We start from the raw sequence: 19,498 nt of genomic DNA, 5'->3' as shown, positions 1-19,498 counted from the left end.
GAGCGGAGCATACAAAAGACATGACATGATATTAATCAAGTTGACAGCAACTTGTTACAGTAATTACAAAAAGAAATTCCTGCCAGGTGTTAACCCTGATGTAATATAATGAAAGACAGGGAGCAGCCAATTGGCAAAGCCAAGTGCCTTTCAATATTTGCCTACTCACTGACCACTGTTTGCAGTCAGACTACTGCAAATGATTTGCTACCTCTCCTTCTGCTGCTAACTGTTCACACAATACAACATAGAACTGAAAAAGTATAGATCCATCTACTTATTTTCTCTGATCTGGTGATACTGGGGTGACCGTGGTTCAGGGGGTTGAGAAGCTCATCTGTAACCGGAAGGTTTCCGGTTTGATCCCCAGCTCTCTCTGTCCTGGTTGTTGTGTCCTTGGGCAAGACACTTTACCCTACCACCTACTGGCTGTCATTCTGTCCCAGGGCAGCTGTGGCTACAACTGTGGTTTGCCTGCACCAGTGTGTGAATGTGAGAGTGAACGAGTAGTGGAATTGTAAAGCGCTTTGGTTGCCTAGAAAAGTGCTATATAAATGCAATCCATTGTTATAAATACTGGATTATTGCGGTGTTTTTGATTATTCTTCAAAACCTGCACAACAAAGGTGCTGCTTTCACTGTTCAGACACTGTGTTAGTGATCACAGCATAACGGCAGTTTGACAAATGTGAGGACTCAGAAGGAAAATGAAGGAGAAACAATATCTGCCTGGCTGGAGCTTCAAAGAGTCTGTGCCAGACAAAATCAGCCAGACTCAACGGCTTCAGCCAGACGAGTTGTTTGTTTCCAAACTTTGTGCTAAGCTACATCAACAAATTGCTGTCTGTTGCTTCATATTTACCATACAACAACATGAACGTGGTATTAGTCTTCTCATCTTGCTCTGACGCAGCAACATGTTAAACCACTCCTTTGCTTTTAAAAGAAATTACATGTAAAACACACTAAATGATCCCTTGTTTCCATTTCTTATAAAAACTACACCAAGCACAAAGGAATCGATGCAGATGATTCTTTTAAAGGATTTAGAGAAATGCTGAATGGCACCTTTGTTTACTTGTGAACAAATATTTTGAGTGCACAGGAATCTAATTGTTTCTCTAGTATAACAAAATTTCCTACCGGGCCTAAAGCTCACAGCTCATGCTGTCATATCTCAGCTCTCAAATACAGCAGGAAGGGTAAGTGGACTCTATGATGATGGATTGTCCATAGAGATATGAGAAAGGTGAGAAAATAGGCACTGCTTTTGTATTGATTGTTTTTGGTGGGTGACTCCTTAAAAAAAGACATAGCCCCTGTTAAGATGTCAAAAGTGGGATTGAGCTCTGAAAACCTAATTTAACCAGGCTAGTAAGCAAAGAAAAGGTTCTCTTTTATGGACAATGTGATGAAAGAATACACAGGGACCGGTGCTTCCACTAAATCTGATGATATGTGTGACAGAGGTGTTCGCTTCATGGTCGATCTCACCATGCGACCAGAGCTTTTAAGGCAGGTGCATTTCTCATTAAAGAACATCACCGTTTCCAGAGTCCAGTCCACACAAAAGAGCCCTTAAATCATAAAAGGTTCACGTACGAATGGATGTCTTGTACATTCAGATATACGTATAAATGAGATGTCATCAAATTACAAAGAGTCACAAAGCAGTATGAAGCTCAAAAACTATGTTTAATTTATGGTACGCCCCTTAAGGGCTAACAAATGACTCAAAAAAAAAAACTACATGAGAATCCCACCAGGGGTGCTCCAACATCTCGTCATTTTTCATCATTTGTAGAGCATCCTAAATCAACGTGACATTGCACATTAAGGGTCGGGATGAACTTGTCTTTCACACTTTCTGCCTGCAGGAAACCAATGTTCACTAATCCTCCTAAAATTATCCAATGAAGGAGGTATAACACTCCAAAACAGCAAATCAGCTGTGGTGGGTTTTAAACGACGTTGAGATCATTGTTATAAGGTATAAATCACATACATTATATGCGCTTGTGGAAGCCCTCAAGGACACGCGGTGCAAACAAAGTAACCTTGTGGATTCTTGAAATAATGTACTCTCCCAGTGTAGCATGGGGAAGATGAGATGACAAATAATTGAAGAGGGCCATCTAGACATTACTGGGACAGGGGACCATCTGTCTTTTTTTTTTTTTTTGTCCCGTTTGGATCTTTAGCCATCAGAATTGTTGTCTTAACGCCAAGAAAGATGCCAAGCGGATTTATTTTACCAAGTGGATCATCATGGCCTTGCCATATTGGTCCATTTGATTGACCTTTATTATAATCAACCATCTGTCTTTGACGCTGAGATATTGAAATAATAATTCAAGGATTACCAGTATGTCAGAGTAGAGTTTCTTCATCTCCTCGCATGTCTTCGTCAGGGCCGAAAGATCTGCGTTATATTTCTCAATCGCCATCTAGGATATAAGGAAAAGCACAAGAACCTCCTGGTAAGTTTGTCAGTCTTCACGTTAGCCATTTAATTAGAAATATTCTGCTTATAAAAGGAGGAAACTAAAGATCTGCTACCTGGATTTTTTTTAAAGGATAATTGTACTGTTAATCAATGGCATATACGTACATAATATATAAAAATAGATGAGTTGATTCATTAAAGGTGGATTTTCTTGTCTTTATTCATGGACCTCACTACAGTCAGAGTTAAAAAATTAATCTTTATGTCATGATAATCCTCAGTGTAGCCCCTTAATTTGAAGAGCAGACGAGTGAGACTTCTGTAGTCACAGCCAAGTCGAGAACAGAAAAACTGGCTCTACCATTGTAACAACGTATATATGTGCATGAATGACAGAGCATTAGAAAAAGCATAAGAGGCTGGCTTTAAAGAGACACATTTAGGGTGTCCAGGTGTCCCACTTTATGTGCGACTGCACTCCAGCACATGGCAAGATACAAAAGTCTGTTTTCTATTCACTGGCTGTGAAGAAAGTATGCTGTTATTATGGGTCAAGTGCAGCTTAACCTGCCACACCCTTTCACTGTCAACATTAAGTCTCAATAAGGTAACATGTTATGCAGATTTCAGTGGAATGTGATGGGAACTACCGCAAATAAGGAATGCAGCAAAATAAAATCTGGGAAAATACTTTGGTAAGTGCAGAAGGCAATTTACAGAGATATGTTTTCCTTTTTTTGCCAGAGTTGTTTATAACTTTTGCACGGCAGAAGAATGTGACTTACAGGTCAAAATCCAGGCGGCTCAAAATGAGATGTGCACGTATATGGATCCATCCCCTCTTAAACTCAAAGATTAGATTAGACAGAACCGGAGCTGAAATAGCTGCGGTTCTGTCTAGTAACTGTCAACAGTTTTGACAGTTAGTGGAACAGAAAAAGAATGAAACGGACGAATTTAAGAGGACTATCCAGGTTTGCTGAGAAAGTGACATTCAAATAAAAACATGTTCTTCAAGTCCTAAAGGCCAAAATTGTAAACTGCATAATGGTCTTTATTTTACTGCATCTCTGCATTAGTGATGTGTCCTGTATTGTCCCACACAAACATATTTAAGCCATTTCCACAAATGCACTACAGCCCTGAACCTTTAGACACTGGCCAAATGTGGTGCACGTGTCAGTGCAAATATCCCACATGGACAGATGGGGCTTTAAGCTGCCAGTTCTCTGCTTCAAAGCCTGTGTGATTTCTGCATGTGCTGATGTGAGAACAGCACAGATATTAGTTAAGTGGATTCAGAGCTGGTGAATGAGTGTCCCGTGTACTGCCTCTTGTGCGCTTTACTCAGGCAGCACCCTCTTCTAAACAAACAGAGCATTTATAGCAGGGAGAACATGGCTGGTGCAAACTGTCTCCTGCTGTGGTCTACATGTGAGAAAGGACTGGTTTCATTTGTTCATGTGAAAAACAGCTTTCCTTTGTGAGGATCTAGTCACTCCATGCACGTTTGAGTTGGAACTACTGTCTTCGTAGTCTTTATAACTTCGATTGCAATAATTATATTAGTTTTAAAAATGCTTTTAAATATGGTCAATCTTTTAATTTTATTTTCTGAAGAAACACATTTGTAAGGAAACGGTGGAGTTAAAATGTATATACAATGTTACTACCTGATTTAATTTAATGATAAATTTAACCTGAGGAAAAAAAACAGTAATTTTTACCAGAAACATTGACTGAGGGAGAAAATTGAAATGAAAAGATTCATAATAACATTGCTTTAGCAGAGCAGTGAACAGAAATTTAACAACATGTTATTGTTTGCAAAAGTTTACAACTCGGTTTTCGTCAGGGTCTTTCTGTGTATTTTTCTAACTTATAATGTTTGACAGAAGGTCAAGTCCACTGCGACATGATTGAAGCACCCAGCAATACTTTGATTTTTTTTTTTATCCATTTGCAGAAATGATTCAGTCAGAACTGTTGAAAAGATTTCCTAAACATCTCCCACGCTTTTCTCAACCCATTCTGATGACATTATGCAAATGAATTATTTTCTCACATAAAGCCTTCTTCTTGTAGGATGAACACACACATTTGTGCAGGCGTCTTCTCTTCCATCACTGCTCCAACCTCAGCAGCAAAGCTAAATAAGTAAAAAGACTTTCTTTTGAGCTGCATTGTTTGCCTGATATGAAAAATCCTCATTGGGTGGTTTTAGTTACGTCCTTAGCCTTGGTAAATACCCCGGTAAGCTGAATAATTATGATGTTGCCAAAGTTTGTGTTACTGCAAACAGTTTGCAGTTGGCTTACTAAATATTTTCTAAATGTTTACGGTACTAAATTTTGAAGGACAAGAACAATTTATGTCTGAAATTTCATGTATAAGCAGTTTGCCATGATAATGGGACATGCGAGGCATTTACACACATGACCTGTAGGCTGGAACCAGCCCGTGAAAGAATCCGAGCTGGGCTACAGGATGGCTTTGCAAGATTAAGAAACAAAACTGACAGGAGGCGCATTATCATTTTTACTTTTGACCATATTGTGCAGCAGATAGCCTTGGATTGCAAGTCAACAATAGATCATGTCGTCCAAAATGATCAATTTCACCCGAGCCTTACATCTGATTCACAGATTTCTTACTGCTAAAAGCAATATCCATCCCTGCAAAACCACAAAACGTAAGATAATAAGCCAGCAAAATTGAGTAGAGTCGAGCTAAACTTTGTTTTCTTTGCAGAATTGAACTCTGCTTCTTAACAATAACAGAAAGCTGATTTTTTTTTTGTTTGGACGATATGTGGCCTAAAATTTTAAATGACTGACAGCAATATTTTAAATGATTATTTAATCTTTATGTATGCAAAATGTTTTCTACTTTACCTTCAGGTCTTTGAAGAAGTTTGGATTCTGAGCTGCTATATTTTTCTTCTTGGACATTTTTCTATACTGAGTGATTTTCTTTAGTTCATTCTTCAGGACTGAAGAAAAGAAACACACACACACACACACGTCTTGGTTACCGTCCATGATATTTGAGCACTGAAGTAAATAGCTGCTTTAAATCAGGTGCTGTCTCCTGTGTGATCTCGTGGAGTGCAGTATTTGTGGCTTGTGGCAAGTTTTTGTAAGTCATCATATAGACAATATATTGGATTGAGACCTTACACTCCCTAGACAATGAGATCATGGCGTTTCAACAAAGTATACTGAAGCTACAATCACAGAAGATGGAGTAAATGTTACGATCACACTTCCTCACAAATAACTTTGTTGGCACAAAAAAGGAGGGTCAGTATTACAGCAATCTCAGCAAATTTAACAGTCTTTGGACACAGTAGTAAAATGTGACACAGTAGTAAAATGTGATCTACTCACCATCTACTTCTGCGGTCAAGCCTTTGATGGAAGCTATCCAAGAAAGGGGGCAGCGAAACACAGAGAAAATACACGTTTCATTTAACAGACCTCAACTAAAAAGTGCCACGCAGATTTCTTTCAGGTTTGATCAAATCTTGTCTAGCAAATACCTCCAGGGACAGTTTCAAATTCTGCCAACTCCTGGGGAAAAGTGGCCAAGCACGGTTCATGCAACATAATCTGCTCCACAAGGGCATGAAGCAAGGTGAACTTCTTGTCTGTCCCACGGAGCTGGACGAGCTAGGGAAGGAGAAAACACAAATTGAGAAAGGGAAGAACAGAGCTGTGTCCCCTTGCCATGCAACATACTGATTCCAACATAAAGGACAACATGTACGTATGTTCTTTATATCCATGCCTGTGTGTGCTGATGCAAACACGCAGCTTTGTTACTCTAGGTCCAATGAAGAATTGGAGGATAATGCATAAAGTGTGTTTACACCCATGGGAGGTTTGTGTGTGTGTGTGAATTTACAGTCATTTCCCAAGGACACTTCTGGCTGTTTTAACATGTCTCTATACATACATTTGATCCACTTTTATCTGAAACTGTTTCAAGGTTATAATAATACACGACTGCAAGGAACAAAAATAAATAAATAAAAAGCTTTTTCAGCCATTTGTTCAACAAAAATGTCAATACATGTAATATTCTTCTGTGGAAAAGTAGGTGCCCCTTTGGCCTCAGAAGGAGAGCATTAACAGAAATAACTTCTTGTGAGCAATTTGCAGGTTTGTTCACCAGCCTTTGTTATCTAATTCTGAAATTTCTGACTACTCCTCCATGCTGACTTTATTCTGTTGCATGATGTTTGAGATGTTTTATCTTGCATGTACTGGGTGTTTCAAATTCCCCCACAACTTTTCAGTGGATTTCAGATCTGGGCTTTTTTTTCTAAGCAATTACACAACCCTCAGTTTCTTCTTTTTGAACCATTCCTAGGTGGATTTATTAGTGTGTTTTTGATCTCTTAAATTCTTGTTAAAAGCTCCACTTTGACTCTTGGACAGATGGCCTCAGATTATCCTTTGATATGATGCAGAGTTGTATCAATAACTGCAAGCTGCCCAGTCACGGACACAGTGAAATAACCCCAGTACGTAGTGTTTCCACCACCATCACTCACACTTGGTGTGATATTTCTGTGAGAACCTGTGTTTATTCTGCCCAAAGCATGTCTGCAATCCTATCTTTTATTTGTCTGTCCAGATCACATTATTCCAAAAGGCCCAGGGCCAGATGTATAAAACACTGTGTTGATTCAGGGTTAAAAAGTAGCACAAAGGCAGACACATGTATATTACAATATCTCTGTCTGATTTATAAAGCCGTGCAAATTCAATAATAGCAAGCATGGAGACAAGCCTATTTTACACTTTAACCATGGATATATGTAGACACTACGTCATCCATTGGATATAAAAACACCCATTTTTAGAATGTTGTAAAGTAAACAAAGGATTTAGAGCAAATGTGAAAAGGAAGGAAGGAAATATGTTTGCAGGTCTTGGAAATACGACTAACATCTTTATAAGCTTGGAGCAACAGTAACACACCAGCAACACCAGAGCAGCATTTCTTGCATGTGACAATCAAGCAGAGCTATTTATAGCACCAACATTCAAATTAATGTTGCAAGCCCTAATAAAATTTGGAACACAGCTGGTTAAAGTTGGCTACTTTGTGGTTACAGTGGCAGGCTGTGTATCTGTAAAGAGAAAACTACAACTACAAAGTTTAATTCTGCCTGTCAACCTTATTTCTTATTTTCACTTCACGATATCAGTCTTGCTCCCCCCAAAATATTGTGTGGCTAAAATATCCGTGTGGTGTCCATATTTTCACAAAATATTATTCCTTTATTCCTGTTTGTGTTTATTCATCCGATTGCAGGTCTTTGCCAAACTGTAGCTTCACTTTTTTTTCCCCAGGCACATCTCCATTGTAAGTCAAAGTTGTGCATTCTCTAGGATATATGGATTTTTAATATAGAACATGTGTACTCAGATGCCTGAATTAATTATATAAAATCTTTTACCCTGGTGTAACGATGCCATTTCAAACTCTGTTATGAAATACTTGTTTTAACAGGTTGTCACTTCTGTTTATGGGAATTATTTTGAATGGAGTTTAATAGTAGTAGTATGAATGAGGCTTACTAGCTATCTGTGACTACTTTGAAATTGTGCTGTTGGTATGAAATGGTAATGATGACTCTCGGATTTAAGCTACGCTACATTTGATGGTGCCACATAATTGAAATTCAAGAACGACCTCTCTTATCCTGTGAAAGCAGCTCCCAATGATTTTTTTTTCTATTTAGGTTATGTTGTTTACCAATTTAAGGCCAAGGCCAGCCTTTGAGGACTGCGTATACAAGACATGCACAAAGTATTGATGCTCACAAGTAAAAGAAAAAAGAACCAAAAAGAGATCTGAGATAACCTCGATGCATTTTTCTTGGAGGCAGTCAGCCATTAATTTGAAGAGAGTCTGTCTGAAACAGCAACAGTTTACTTTTCTCAATTAGACCTGGAAACACCTCTGAGGCAACACAAGGCCTCGGCTTCATTAAATGGAGCAGAGGACGTTTTACTTCTGTGCCAAGAGCATTGCCCCTTAAACATTCCCAGCAGAGAGACATAAACACAAAAGAGTGATTCAAACTAAATTTAAAAAAACACAAAGACAGTGTCGCAAACCCTAGACAAAAGCTGTGCATTCATCAGTTTAATCAACCTTAGAGGAATCATTTTGGAAAACAAACTTATTTGCTGTCTTTCCCGTGTTAGATGAAAAGATTGATGCCTTTCGCTAATCCGTCTGTTTATAGTTTAAAGCCACAGACAGTGCATATAGGATACAGGAACCAACATGGCACATGCTGGCTTGGAAAGTATTGCTTTAAAGCCTTGAGTGCTGCATTTTGGTTGTTGTCACTTTAGTTTTTATGAACCAAATGTAACTCTTTTTGAAGATAGTGTCAGGTGATTAGCCTGTGCTAGTGCTCCATAGCATGGTTGTTGCAAATGTATTCACTGTGATCCCATTGAAGTGGGATGCTAAAAATGAAAAGTGATAAACAGGCTTAAAACAGAACATACTTACCATTTGCCTTTTATATACTGTCCACTACCAGCCGACAGCTGGTACACTAGTCTGACATGATGAATCATATTTCTAACCATCAAGTAAATAATTACGTTTTGGAGGCAGGTTTGGGCAAAGCTAGTAAGGCTGTTTCTACCATTTGATAAGGCCTCGGTCACGCAGGTCTAGACACTGGTCAGCAACCCCCCTGGCAATTTTTAGTTGCTGGGGAAAAGTATTCCCCAGCTGGTTGGCAAATAGTTGGAGAGTGTTTGCATACAAGCCATCACCTTCAGTGCCCACTGCTGGGGTCCACAGCAATCTCCTAGTGACTAAACGGTTCATTAGGATATTTTTGATATATTTTTCATGTGTAAATAGACCTCTCTGCTGAATCACACTTGATATTAATCTCTGGCTCTCTTCTACAGCATGTCCTTCATCCTGTCTTCTTTCTCTCACCCTCACTGGTCCCAGCAGATGGCCGCCCCTCCCTGAGCCTGGTTCTGCTGAAGGTTTCTTCCTGTTAAAAGGGAGTTTTTCCTTCCCACTGTCGCCAAAGTGCTTGCTCATAGGGGGTCATGTGATTGTTGGGATTTTTTTTTCTCTGTATGTATTATTGTAGGGTCTACCTTACAATATAAAGCGCCTTGTTGTCGTTGTGACTGTTGTTGTGATTTGGCGCTATATAAATAAAATTGAAGTGAATTGAATTTTGATGCAGTGCCATACACTTCTTTGCAATCAATTTCACACTAGGAACTCCCAACAATCTTCAGCAACCACCTACCAAATAGTCAAGGAATACTGTACACAGTTTCCCCCAATGATCAGCGGTTACCGGATTGTCACCGGCCAGTGACAGTTTAGGCCTGTGTGACTGAGGCCTGAGCTAACCAGCTCCTGCCATCTATTTACCAGATACATGTGATATCCAGTAAATTGTATTTTTGATATTCTCATTTGAGTCTCTACATTTTTTTTCAAGCCTTTTCATCCTGCTCCACTTCTTTTCATTTCTAAGACACTGAGCCACTAAAGGCGATATTTTGTGCAAAGTTTCATTCCTCCTGCGAAGCCATTCATCGACACAGTCACACAACTGTTAGAGTGAATATGTTCAAAGACCTGAGTAATCCAGAGCGACTGAGAGAAAAACTGAAAGATGCACAGAAGCCCTGCTGTGTATGTCAATGAGTAGTCTTATTAGCTCTGTGCTGCAACTCAATCAAAGGTCAGGCAACAGTGGTGGACTCGTACTTTAGTTAAGGAGGAGAGACGGAATCCCTTGGCCTTTTCCTTCCCGGCATTCTCATTGAGGTAATTGCCAATGGCGAGGAGGTACTCCAGCACGGAAACAAATGACCTGCAGTAGTACAGCTGCATGCACATTCTGATCTTCTGGTTAATCAGCTGGAAGACAAACACAAGGGCACAGAGCAAAGTCATTTGTTCTGAAATCCACCCATATACAGGCTTTCACATTCATTTTGCCACACAACAATAATGCAAAGTGGAATAAGGCCGAAGCTTGTTTAGAGGCTCTCTGTACTGACAAAGAGTCGAAAAAAACAACTCCAGGCTTTACAATTTTATATTCTAAACATAAACAGCCATCTCACTACACCTCATTTGACCTCATAAAATGAATAATCAGGACCTGGTTGTTTGGCAAGATTATTATTTGGTATGCAATTGTGTCAAGTACAAATATCCCCCTAGAATATCACACAATTTCTGTGTCTAACTATCTCTAAACAGATCCCGTTGAATATGCATATGCATTCATATTGAGAAAAAATTAAAGTGGAATTTAAGGTTTTGCCAGTGATGTATTAGAGGGAAAAAAGGAGCTGATGCTTTGGGAATTATAGTCCTTGACAAAGAGTTAGCTTCTCTAAATAAGCCCATGCCAGCCAACAACATCCCCCACCATATGCTCCTGTTTTAAGAATAACTTCCCAAAATCTACCAGTGGGACAACCTCAGTTACAAGAGAAAAGAACGCAGAAAGCAGATATCCAGATATCCAGATACAGAACACATTATATAAACCTTCTTTGCACAGATGGTCTGTAACATGGAAAACTATTGTAGCCATGGAGCTATTGTAGCTCCATGGCATAAAGACCAACGCATAGTGCACTGTAACCTGTTTTAAGAAGATCCTCTGATTTGATATACACTATTTATATTTACTATATTATTAACGTCAGTTAAAGATCTGAGATATTGATCTGGTTGGTTACGTAGCAGAGGGTACATCAATCCATTCAAATGGGACAAGCTTTGCTGTATCTCCTAGCACAGTGTCAAGAACATTAAGGAGCTGGAAAAAGGTTGTAGAAGGCCCTTAACCCATCAGAAGGACCTGTATATGCCCCTTTGTGCAAGGAGGAACAGGTTGAGCACTGCCAGAGCCTTACAAAATGACCTCCAGAAGGCCGCTGTTGTCTCTGCCCAAACAATCAGAAACAGGCTTCATGGGGGTGGCCTGAGAGCCCAGCGTCTTCTTGTGAGCCCTGTGCTCAATGCCCGGATCTGTAGAGGCCAGATGCCTTTTGCCATAGAATTTCAGAATTGTAGAATTGACAGGTCCACATCTGGCACAATGTGGCAGACATGAAAGGGTGCGGAGAAGCTGTGGAGAATGCTATGCTGCTTGTAATATCATTCAGCAAGTCTGGTTTGGTGGTGGGTTGGTGATGGTCAGGGAAGGCATATCTACAGAGGGACACACGGACGGTTCAACTTAAGCCGCCAGGTTTCTGATCAGAGTGATGCCCCGGTCAAGGTCTAAGAGGAGATGCCCCAGGACATCATCCATCGTCTCATTAGAAGTATGTCTTAATGTTGTCAGACAAGCGTGAGGGCCGTACAAAATACTGAATATTATTGTGAGCTGCTGCAAAGAAATTTCAGCAAAACGGACAAGCCTGCCCATCCTTTTCTAACACATTACCCAGTTCATACCATACTAGATATCCAGTATGGTATTTTTTCCATTGAGATTTGATGTGTTTTCAATGTGTTACTTTAATTTTTTTGAGCAGTTTGATGTTCTAATCACTTTAAAGCCAAAAAAAATGTGTTTTTTTTTAAACATAGCCATGATATCACTGACAGAAGTGTTCATGAAAGTTGACATAAGAGTTGTTTACTTTTACAAAGGAAAAAAACGATTGTTTTCTCATGTATTGTTTTCTTCTTTCTCTACAATTTTTGATCAAATAATGTAGCAAACAGCAGTGAGTGGAGGCTAGCCCCACTGCATACTGTCTCCTTCATTGTGTGGGAGGTGGACGCTTCCCATTGAAAAGCTAAGGGAAGCAGCTGTGTGCTGTTATCTATTGGAGGTGGGGAAGTTAACTTCAAGTGCATTTTCCAAATCAACAACTCCTCATCCTTGAAAAGTAATGTAAAACCAGAAAATACAGTTTGAAAATAAAATTACTACAGCATAAGTCTCACATTTACAATATCCTCATAAGTTGCTAGACATTTACACTTTTTTAACCCTGTACATCACCACAAGGGATTTTAAATCAAGCAATCGAGATGTGATGTGCAAAGTGCAGACTTTCAACTTTAATTCGAGACGTTTAACAAAAACATTGCATCACTTCACATTGAATCACAACCCTTTTTATTCATAGTCTCCTATTTTCAGTGGCTCAAAGATAATTAGACAAATGAAAGTAATTTTAAATATATATATTTATGTGTTTTTTTTTAATAAATTGATTAAAATCCTTTGCAGTTAATCACTGCCTGAAGTGACATTACCAAAAGCAGTGTCTCTTGAGATACTCACTCCAGCTACCTTAAGTTGCTGCTTGCTTGTGGGTCTCTCTACTTTCAGTTTTGTATTTAATAATTGTATTTTGTGCACAGATGCTCTATTGGGTTAAGATCAGGTGAACAACTTAGTCATCCAAGAATATTCCCTTTCTTTTCCAGGTATTTCCACTTTTTGCTGTTATCACTGTTGGAGATGCTACTCAAAAAAGTCCTTATTACACATATTACCTGAACACTTCCCTTAAAGGTAAAGCAGTACATAACTTAATTTCTCCTGCAAAAAGTAATTTGTTATATTTCTTGTTACATTGCTTTCATGTTACTCTGTAATATCTGAAACACACTGCTTCATAATCACCATTTAACAATATAAACCTGAGGTTATGAAAATGTTAGACTTTGTATAAAAATGGCTTTAATTCCTAAACAGTTAATGCAGTGCTTTTGTTAAACCCCTTGAATTAAAGCTGCAAGCCTGCACTTCAGTCACATCTTGATTGTTTGATTTAAAATGCACTGTATTGGTGCACAGAAGAAAAACTACAGAAACTATGTAAATGTCCAAAACTTTATAGACCTAACTGTGTGCGGCTTGTCCAGATACGTTTTCTAATATATGTTCTTTATTTCATTTGGATGCTGCAAGCTATAATAGGCTCACTGCTGGCTCCAAAAGCAAGGAGGCCAAGAACACCCACTGGTAATTGAAAACCGCAGTTACAAAGAGAAGACAATTAGCCCAACCTGAACTCAAAGAAGAAAAACAGAGCCGAGCCTCCCAGATTGTCTCTGTTTTCTGAGGAGAAAAGATGACTTATTATACTTTTCTGTGCTTTTTTATTTACCATTGTTACAATGGTGAATGTCCACGTTAAACCTGAGTTCCATATAATTGGATCAATGTATTTACAACTAATCCCTTTGAACCAATGCTCCAGGAGATGTATGCTGTTAAAAAGGGGTATGCCAAATATGGCTATGGCAGGCACAGAAGCCCCGCCCACCTACTGAAGAAACCTGGCGTAAAGGGACAGTAGCCTTAAAGGGGGAACTAGAGTGGTCTGAAGAGCTTTGGTATAAGATAATAAGGATTATTTTTAGTTGTCAATCATTTAAAGTCTAGTAGAATCCAACAATAAAAACATGGAGTTAAAATTAGAATAATAAGTTCCCTTTAACGGATAAAGTCAATCTGGTAAACATTTGTACATTTCTTTAATGCTAAAGTTGCTAAAGTTTCATATTCATATTTGATGTTTTGTGCATTCAGATGAAGTCTGCAAGACTTTTTTTATTTTCGTGTTTTTTTACTACAGCAAGGTTTTCTGTCAAATTACACAAGATTTTATTGTGTCTTGTTTTAGAATAGTTCACCATTTATATATCTACTGAAAATACTACATTTGGTTTTATCATTCTGTACATCACAGCTTCAGGTGATGCCTCCCTGTCTACTGCATCAATGGCTCTGGCTCTGTGACTTTGCATTTCTTATATGTATATTTGAAATAGCTGCACACAGAGCACAGCAAATGTTTAAAGAAAAAGCTAGGGCCACAATGCAGAGTAAAAGCTGTCATCCTTGCAGTGAAACACCAACAAGCACATCACAGGTGAGAAGCATTCCCACAGTGGTGACGTTGCCATTTTCCCTCCTCAAGTCCTGTCTGTCAGGTGGCAGGTAAATCCTTCTTAATGTTAGTGCCTTAAGAAGCCTGTCGTGTTGGAGAATCCAAGGATTTGCAACTATGTTGCGAGTACGAGGACCCTAATGTTTGAACACACTGTACTAGGAAGGACCTAAATCTGAAGTGCACCTTACCTTTTTGTCACAGTGTACCTGTACGCAAATACCAAAGCTTTTGATTGAATGACCTTTTTAATAACACAGTAGAAAGAAAACAATATCAGAAGCAAAAAGCCAAGAGTAAATTGAAACTTAATGAAATTGCTAATCTTTCTTGTCGAGTCATCTTGCCGGCACACAATATGTTTGTCCCTGTGTGTTAGACAAAGAAAAATTACTGTCACAGTCAATGGATTACAGTGCCATCATTCTTATCCATTGTTTCTCTTCATTCTCAGACAGTCAGCAGACAAGAGATTAGGGTTGAAGCACTGATGCTGAAAGAAACAGAAGCTTGAGAGAATCACATAAAAAAATGGCTGAGGTGCTGGGGGGCATTCTTGTCTGCCTGCAATATCTTTACACCCTGCAGTCCCCAGTGCCAATAAACAACAATGCGCGATAAGAGTGTTAACGATCAGTCTGACTAATGATGAACAGGAATCTCTGGATACTCGAACTACACAAACCAAAAGCATTTCAGGTGTTCGTGTAAGGGTTAAGAAGATACTAAAATTAATATAGATATAGATATAGATATATATTTGAGTTGGAACTTTGTGTGAGTGTGTGTTTTTTTCATTTGATTTTACCTGTATTAATTTAAAAGTGTCTGTCTTTGAAGTGGGTCTAGAAGTTTGCAGAAAGAAGAAAAAGTCATAAATCTTTCCACATCTCTTCCTTTGTGATAACTCCAAAGTGAGTTTTCATTGGGTTTTTTGATAAGGATTTTCTTTTAAACTTTGGTGGTTTTAAACCACCTGCAGAAAAATTAAACTTGATTTGATTAAGAGCCATCTTTTCTTCTCCGTCAAATGAAGAAAAGTGTCTTAAAGTGCTTCTCATGCTTTTGTGTTTTCAAGACTCTTAACATTCCAGCAAATAGAATAGAAACTACTTCACCCGCCACATAAAACCTAAAAGTCAAACTGAAGAGGGGGGGAAAAGCTTTCATGTATTAATAGTATTTTGTGCACAGATGTTCTTTTCATTTATGTCTAAAGCTACGATGTATCTGGGCATTAGCATTTGCATTAGAGAATAAATTTGCATGGAGGTGTTTGATTATGTGCTGTGCAGTCTCGTGGTTTTACCCTTTTTCAGCCTGTAGAAATGGGGCAGACTTTAAACACAGCTCAACATCTAATTCGACCTTTGATTTGACTCTGCTGGTGATCGAGTGAACTCACGGGCTGCAGGTCGTTCATGCTGATCGGAAGCTCTCTCAGAGTCAACAACAGGTCGAGTTGTGTGCTCAGGTAGGCGATGTTGCACATCTGTAGCAGAGAAAAGATGTAACGGTAATGAGCTGTGGATATACAGAAGAGAGCGCAATTATCACATCATCACACAGCCTATTTCCATGTGATTATTCAGAATTATCTAAAAAGCAGAGCTGCTGGGAGATGCTGGGGGGAGATACAGTCATCGGATGGCTGAGGCTTGTTCTCAGATTCAAGATTACCGCAGGCAAAAGCAGAGAGCTGCAGGCCTGTCGACAGGCTGATTTAACTGAGAAACTGAAGGCTTGACACTTTGAAACGATTGGCTGAGCTGCCTAGTCGACCTTTGTGTCTGTGCTAACCTCTAATAAATCATTCTTCATTGTCAGACTGGCTCGCTGATGCTCAGGTACCATCTCCCAAAAGGCAAAGGGCACCTAGTCTGACGGACAGTTACGGATAGGTATCAGGATTAGTGTTAGAAATCTATATCATGTAATAATTTCCCCTGTTGTGGAGGATGACACATCCTCCACATGTGCAAGCATTGCGCTCGTTATTTTTTCACACTTTCTGTCACGTTTTAAATTTCAAATGCGAGGTTAACAATTACAGGGGTTCTGTCAGTCTAATACCACTAAAAGGACATCACCCTGGGCTAAAAACTAAAAGCGTTTGCTTATTTGTCACTGTCAGATTTTCAGGTATTTTGACAACATTTTCTATAACGCACAAGATGAAATTTTCATCTTCACCAAATCTGATTATAAAAACGAAAACATTGCAACTTTTCTACTGCGAGACAGCACACTTTCGCTTTGTGAAAAATAGCCAGCTTTCATACATACACCGGATAAAACCTCCTATACATTGTAGCGCGAGACAGACTGCTATATACAAGAGTGTGACAACACAGACAGCATGAGTAGGATTTGATTTATTTTAAGAAAAATACCTACGCTTCATCCCTAATATATTTTACCTCAATGGAAAATATGCTTCGAGGATGCCACTCTTATGTCCACAAGCATCCTGAGAGGGAAGTGATTACTCAGAGCTGTAAGGCAGATAACCAGACCATTTCCAACTGTCAACAGCAAAGACAAGACTCTGCTGATTTGCAAGCTGCTCTGTAAAGCTGTATTTACAGCACGGAAATGTTTGCTGGGCACTTAAACTGTATACTATACACTGTAAACAGACTTTTAATTCACTTTATTATACAGTGCACCTACTCTATATTTACAAGAAAAAGAGAGTGGACAAGGCACTGTTTGCCATCTAACTACTGTATATATAGGGACTAAAAGAAGACTGATTGTACAACTTTATTAATTCACTAGATGTACTAGAAGAAGCCATTGGGAGCCATCTGTACAATTATTTGAAGATATATTTAAATGGTCAATTAAATATAAAAATGTCACAAAATCCAAATATGATTAAAAAAAAGACTTCAAAGCTTTGATGTCTTTGCCCCAAAATAAGATTTTAAAAGGCATTTTTTTCCATTAATGTTTTTCTACCTCCATCTTTGCTGTTTCCAAATTCTCCATAGATTTTAGGTTCCCCGTCTCTCTGATGTTGTTTCTGGCCTCATTTTACTTAGTAGGATGACAATTGAGACTTTCATAATGTTTGCTTAAAACGTTGCAGCTGTGGGTACATCTAAACAGTGGATAGAAGGTGTAAACTAACTGAATCCTAGAAAAGGTGTAAGGATTGTAAAAGATGTTGTGCTTCTTGGCTCTGTTGTTCTACCAGATGTTGAGTGTTGGAAAAAAGCAGTTTTGTTAAATGAAACTGCACAATTTTCTAGGCACGTTTGTCATCATATCCAACACAGAAGCTTAACCGTCTAATGCCCTTTGTATCATATTTGCTACATGAGTTTGTGAGACCTCTATCTCATCAACATGATCAATGCTTGCCATAATTTCAAAATGCTACGGACAAAACTCTTTTTTTAAATATATGATACAGAACATGATATAGCAAAAAAAAGGATTTTGTTGTAAGGGTTAATAAACATGTCAGTTCCAAAACATCTGAATTTTCTGGCTATTTTTTGATGGGTTGGGTCTTACCAGGTTAAGAGATGCTGAAGTCATGTGACCACAGTGTAGTTTGTTTATATTCTGTCACGGGCTGGATCTGTGACCCAGCATTTTATCTTCATTTTGGTATTTGTTGAGTTATATTATTATTATTATTATTATTATTATTAAACATGTATTTAGTTCTTGTTGTTGCTGTTATTAGTTTGGATTTTAGTCTTCTTGTATTTTGATATTACTTTATGTTAAGTTCATCTAGTTATTCCTAAAGCTCATAGTTGCTCAGTGTTTGTTTTGTTTACCTAGATCCTTTCGCGTCGTCACCCCTTATGTTCCAGTCCCCCTTGTTGGTTCATGTTGTCAAGTTAGTATTATGTCTCCGTCCTTCATGTTTCCTGTTTTATTTTGAAAGAGTCTGGTAATGTATTTAGTTTCACTTCCCGTCCCCTCATTAGGTTCATGTGTGTCAGCTGTTTCCCCTCATGTGTTTCCACTTCCCTAATCATCCACGTGGGTCTTTAGTCTCTCTGTTTCATTCAGTCTGTGTTGAATTGTCTGTTTCCTCCCACCACGTTACCTCAAGTTCCATGTATGTCATGGTTCTGCTCAGGTTGTGTTCATGTTTCATGTACTTGTTGTTCATAGTTTTTTCGCACATTCCTGGGTTGAATCATGTTCATGTGTATCACCATAGTTATCACAGTTCAGTCACGATTATCATAGTTTAATTTTCCCAGGATAGTTTTTAGGTTAGTTTACGCCCTGTTGCCTTTGCTTTATTTTGTATTCATGTTTTATCAGCCAAAATAAACGGCTCGCCTTTTGTTTAAGTTTAGTTTGTCTTCTCATCTGTGTCCGCACCCGGGTCCTCCACACACACCCCACACAGTCTGCCCCGCAAACCGTGACATACCCCTAATATTAATGTTTTAATGGTGTAGTGGTTAACGCATCAAGGGTTTGAGATTGGAAAGAGAAACAAGCTCAGCTTCATAAGCTGGCTTACTTCTTGTGCCAGTCCCAAAGCGGAATAAATGTGAAGATAGTATCAAGAAGGGCATAACATCAAACTGCAGATCCATCCACTGTGGCAACAACTTAATAAATAAGGAAGCAGCCAAAAGTACCTTATTTACATTTGATAAAGTTTCATCAAAAACAGTTTTTCTCCCACGGAACTTTTTATTTTGCCGTTAACACAAGAGCTCATTTGTTATTTATTTAAAAAAATAATCTAATTTATCATTTTATCAAGGTGATTCCAACTTCCAGGTTACTGTACAAAAATACGTCATCTCTGCGGCAGCCTATTTCTGCTGTTTAAAGCGCCATTAGGAAATGTCAGTTAAGGGAAACGACAGAGGTCAATACATGTTTGGGAACAATGACTGCAAAGGAGCTGTGGAAGAGTCATGCTGGCACAATAGTGCTAATGCCCTCTTTTCACAGCGCAGCACTGATGAACAAACTGCTTGTGTATGAAAGAGTTTTCAGTGGGAAATCTTACACACACACTAATCACAAAAGTCAATGCCTGAAGAAAAAGTGATGTTAGGATTGAGTTAGTTACTGGGGGGTTTGTATTGGGTTGCTTTTTTGTTTT

The 19,498-nt window shown here is 38.7% G+C and overlaps 1 protein-coding gene across 1 annotated transcript in view; it reads right to left on the bottom strand.

Annotated features, from left to right (window-relative positions):
- Positions 1-19,498, bottom strand: part of LOC102197029 (formin-like protein 13) — a 47,663-nt gene that overhangs the window by 7,476 nt on the left and 20,689 nt on the right. The window contains exons 11-16 of the mRNA XM_005740965.1: positions 15,806-15,892; positions 10,229-10,381; positions 5,988-6,117; positions 5,836-5,868; positions 5,341-5,438; positions 2,364-2,447 (exon numbers count right to left, since the gene is read on the bottom strand). Of these exons, the coding sequence (XP_005741022.1) occupies positions 2,364-2,447; positions 5,341-5,438; positions 5,836-5,868; positions 5,988-6,117; positions 10,229-10,381; positions 15,806-15,892 (585 nt within the window). The remainder of the gene's footprint in view (positions 1-2,363; positions 2,448-5,340; positions 5,439-5,835; positions 5,869-5,987; positions 6,118-10,228; positions 10,382-15,805; positions 15,893-19,498) is intronic.

This window comes from Pundamilia nyererei, unplaced genomic scaffold, assembly GCF_000239375.1.
Source record: "Pundamilia nyererei isolate P.nyererei 1_Seehausen unplaced genomic scaffold, PunNye1.0 scaffold00106, whole genome shotgun sequence".
Classification (NCBI taxonomy): domain Eukaryota; kingdom Metazoa; phylum Chordata; class Actinopteri; order Cichliformes; family Cichlidae; genus Pundamilia; species Pundamilia nyererei.
Note: the sequence above shows the minus strand (reverse complement) of the source record. Positions and strands in the feature narration are given on the sequence as shown.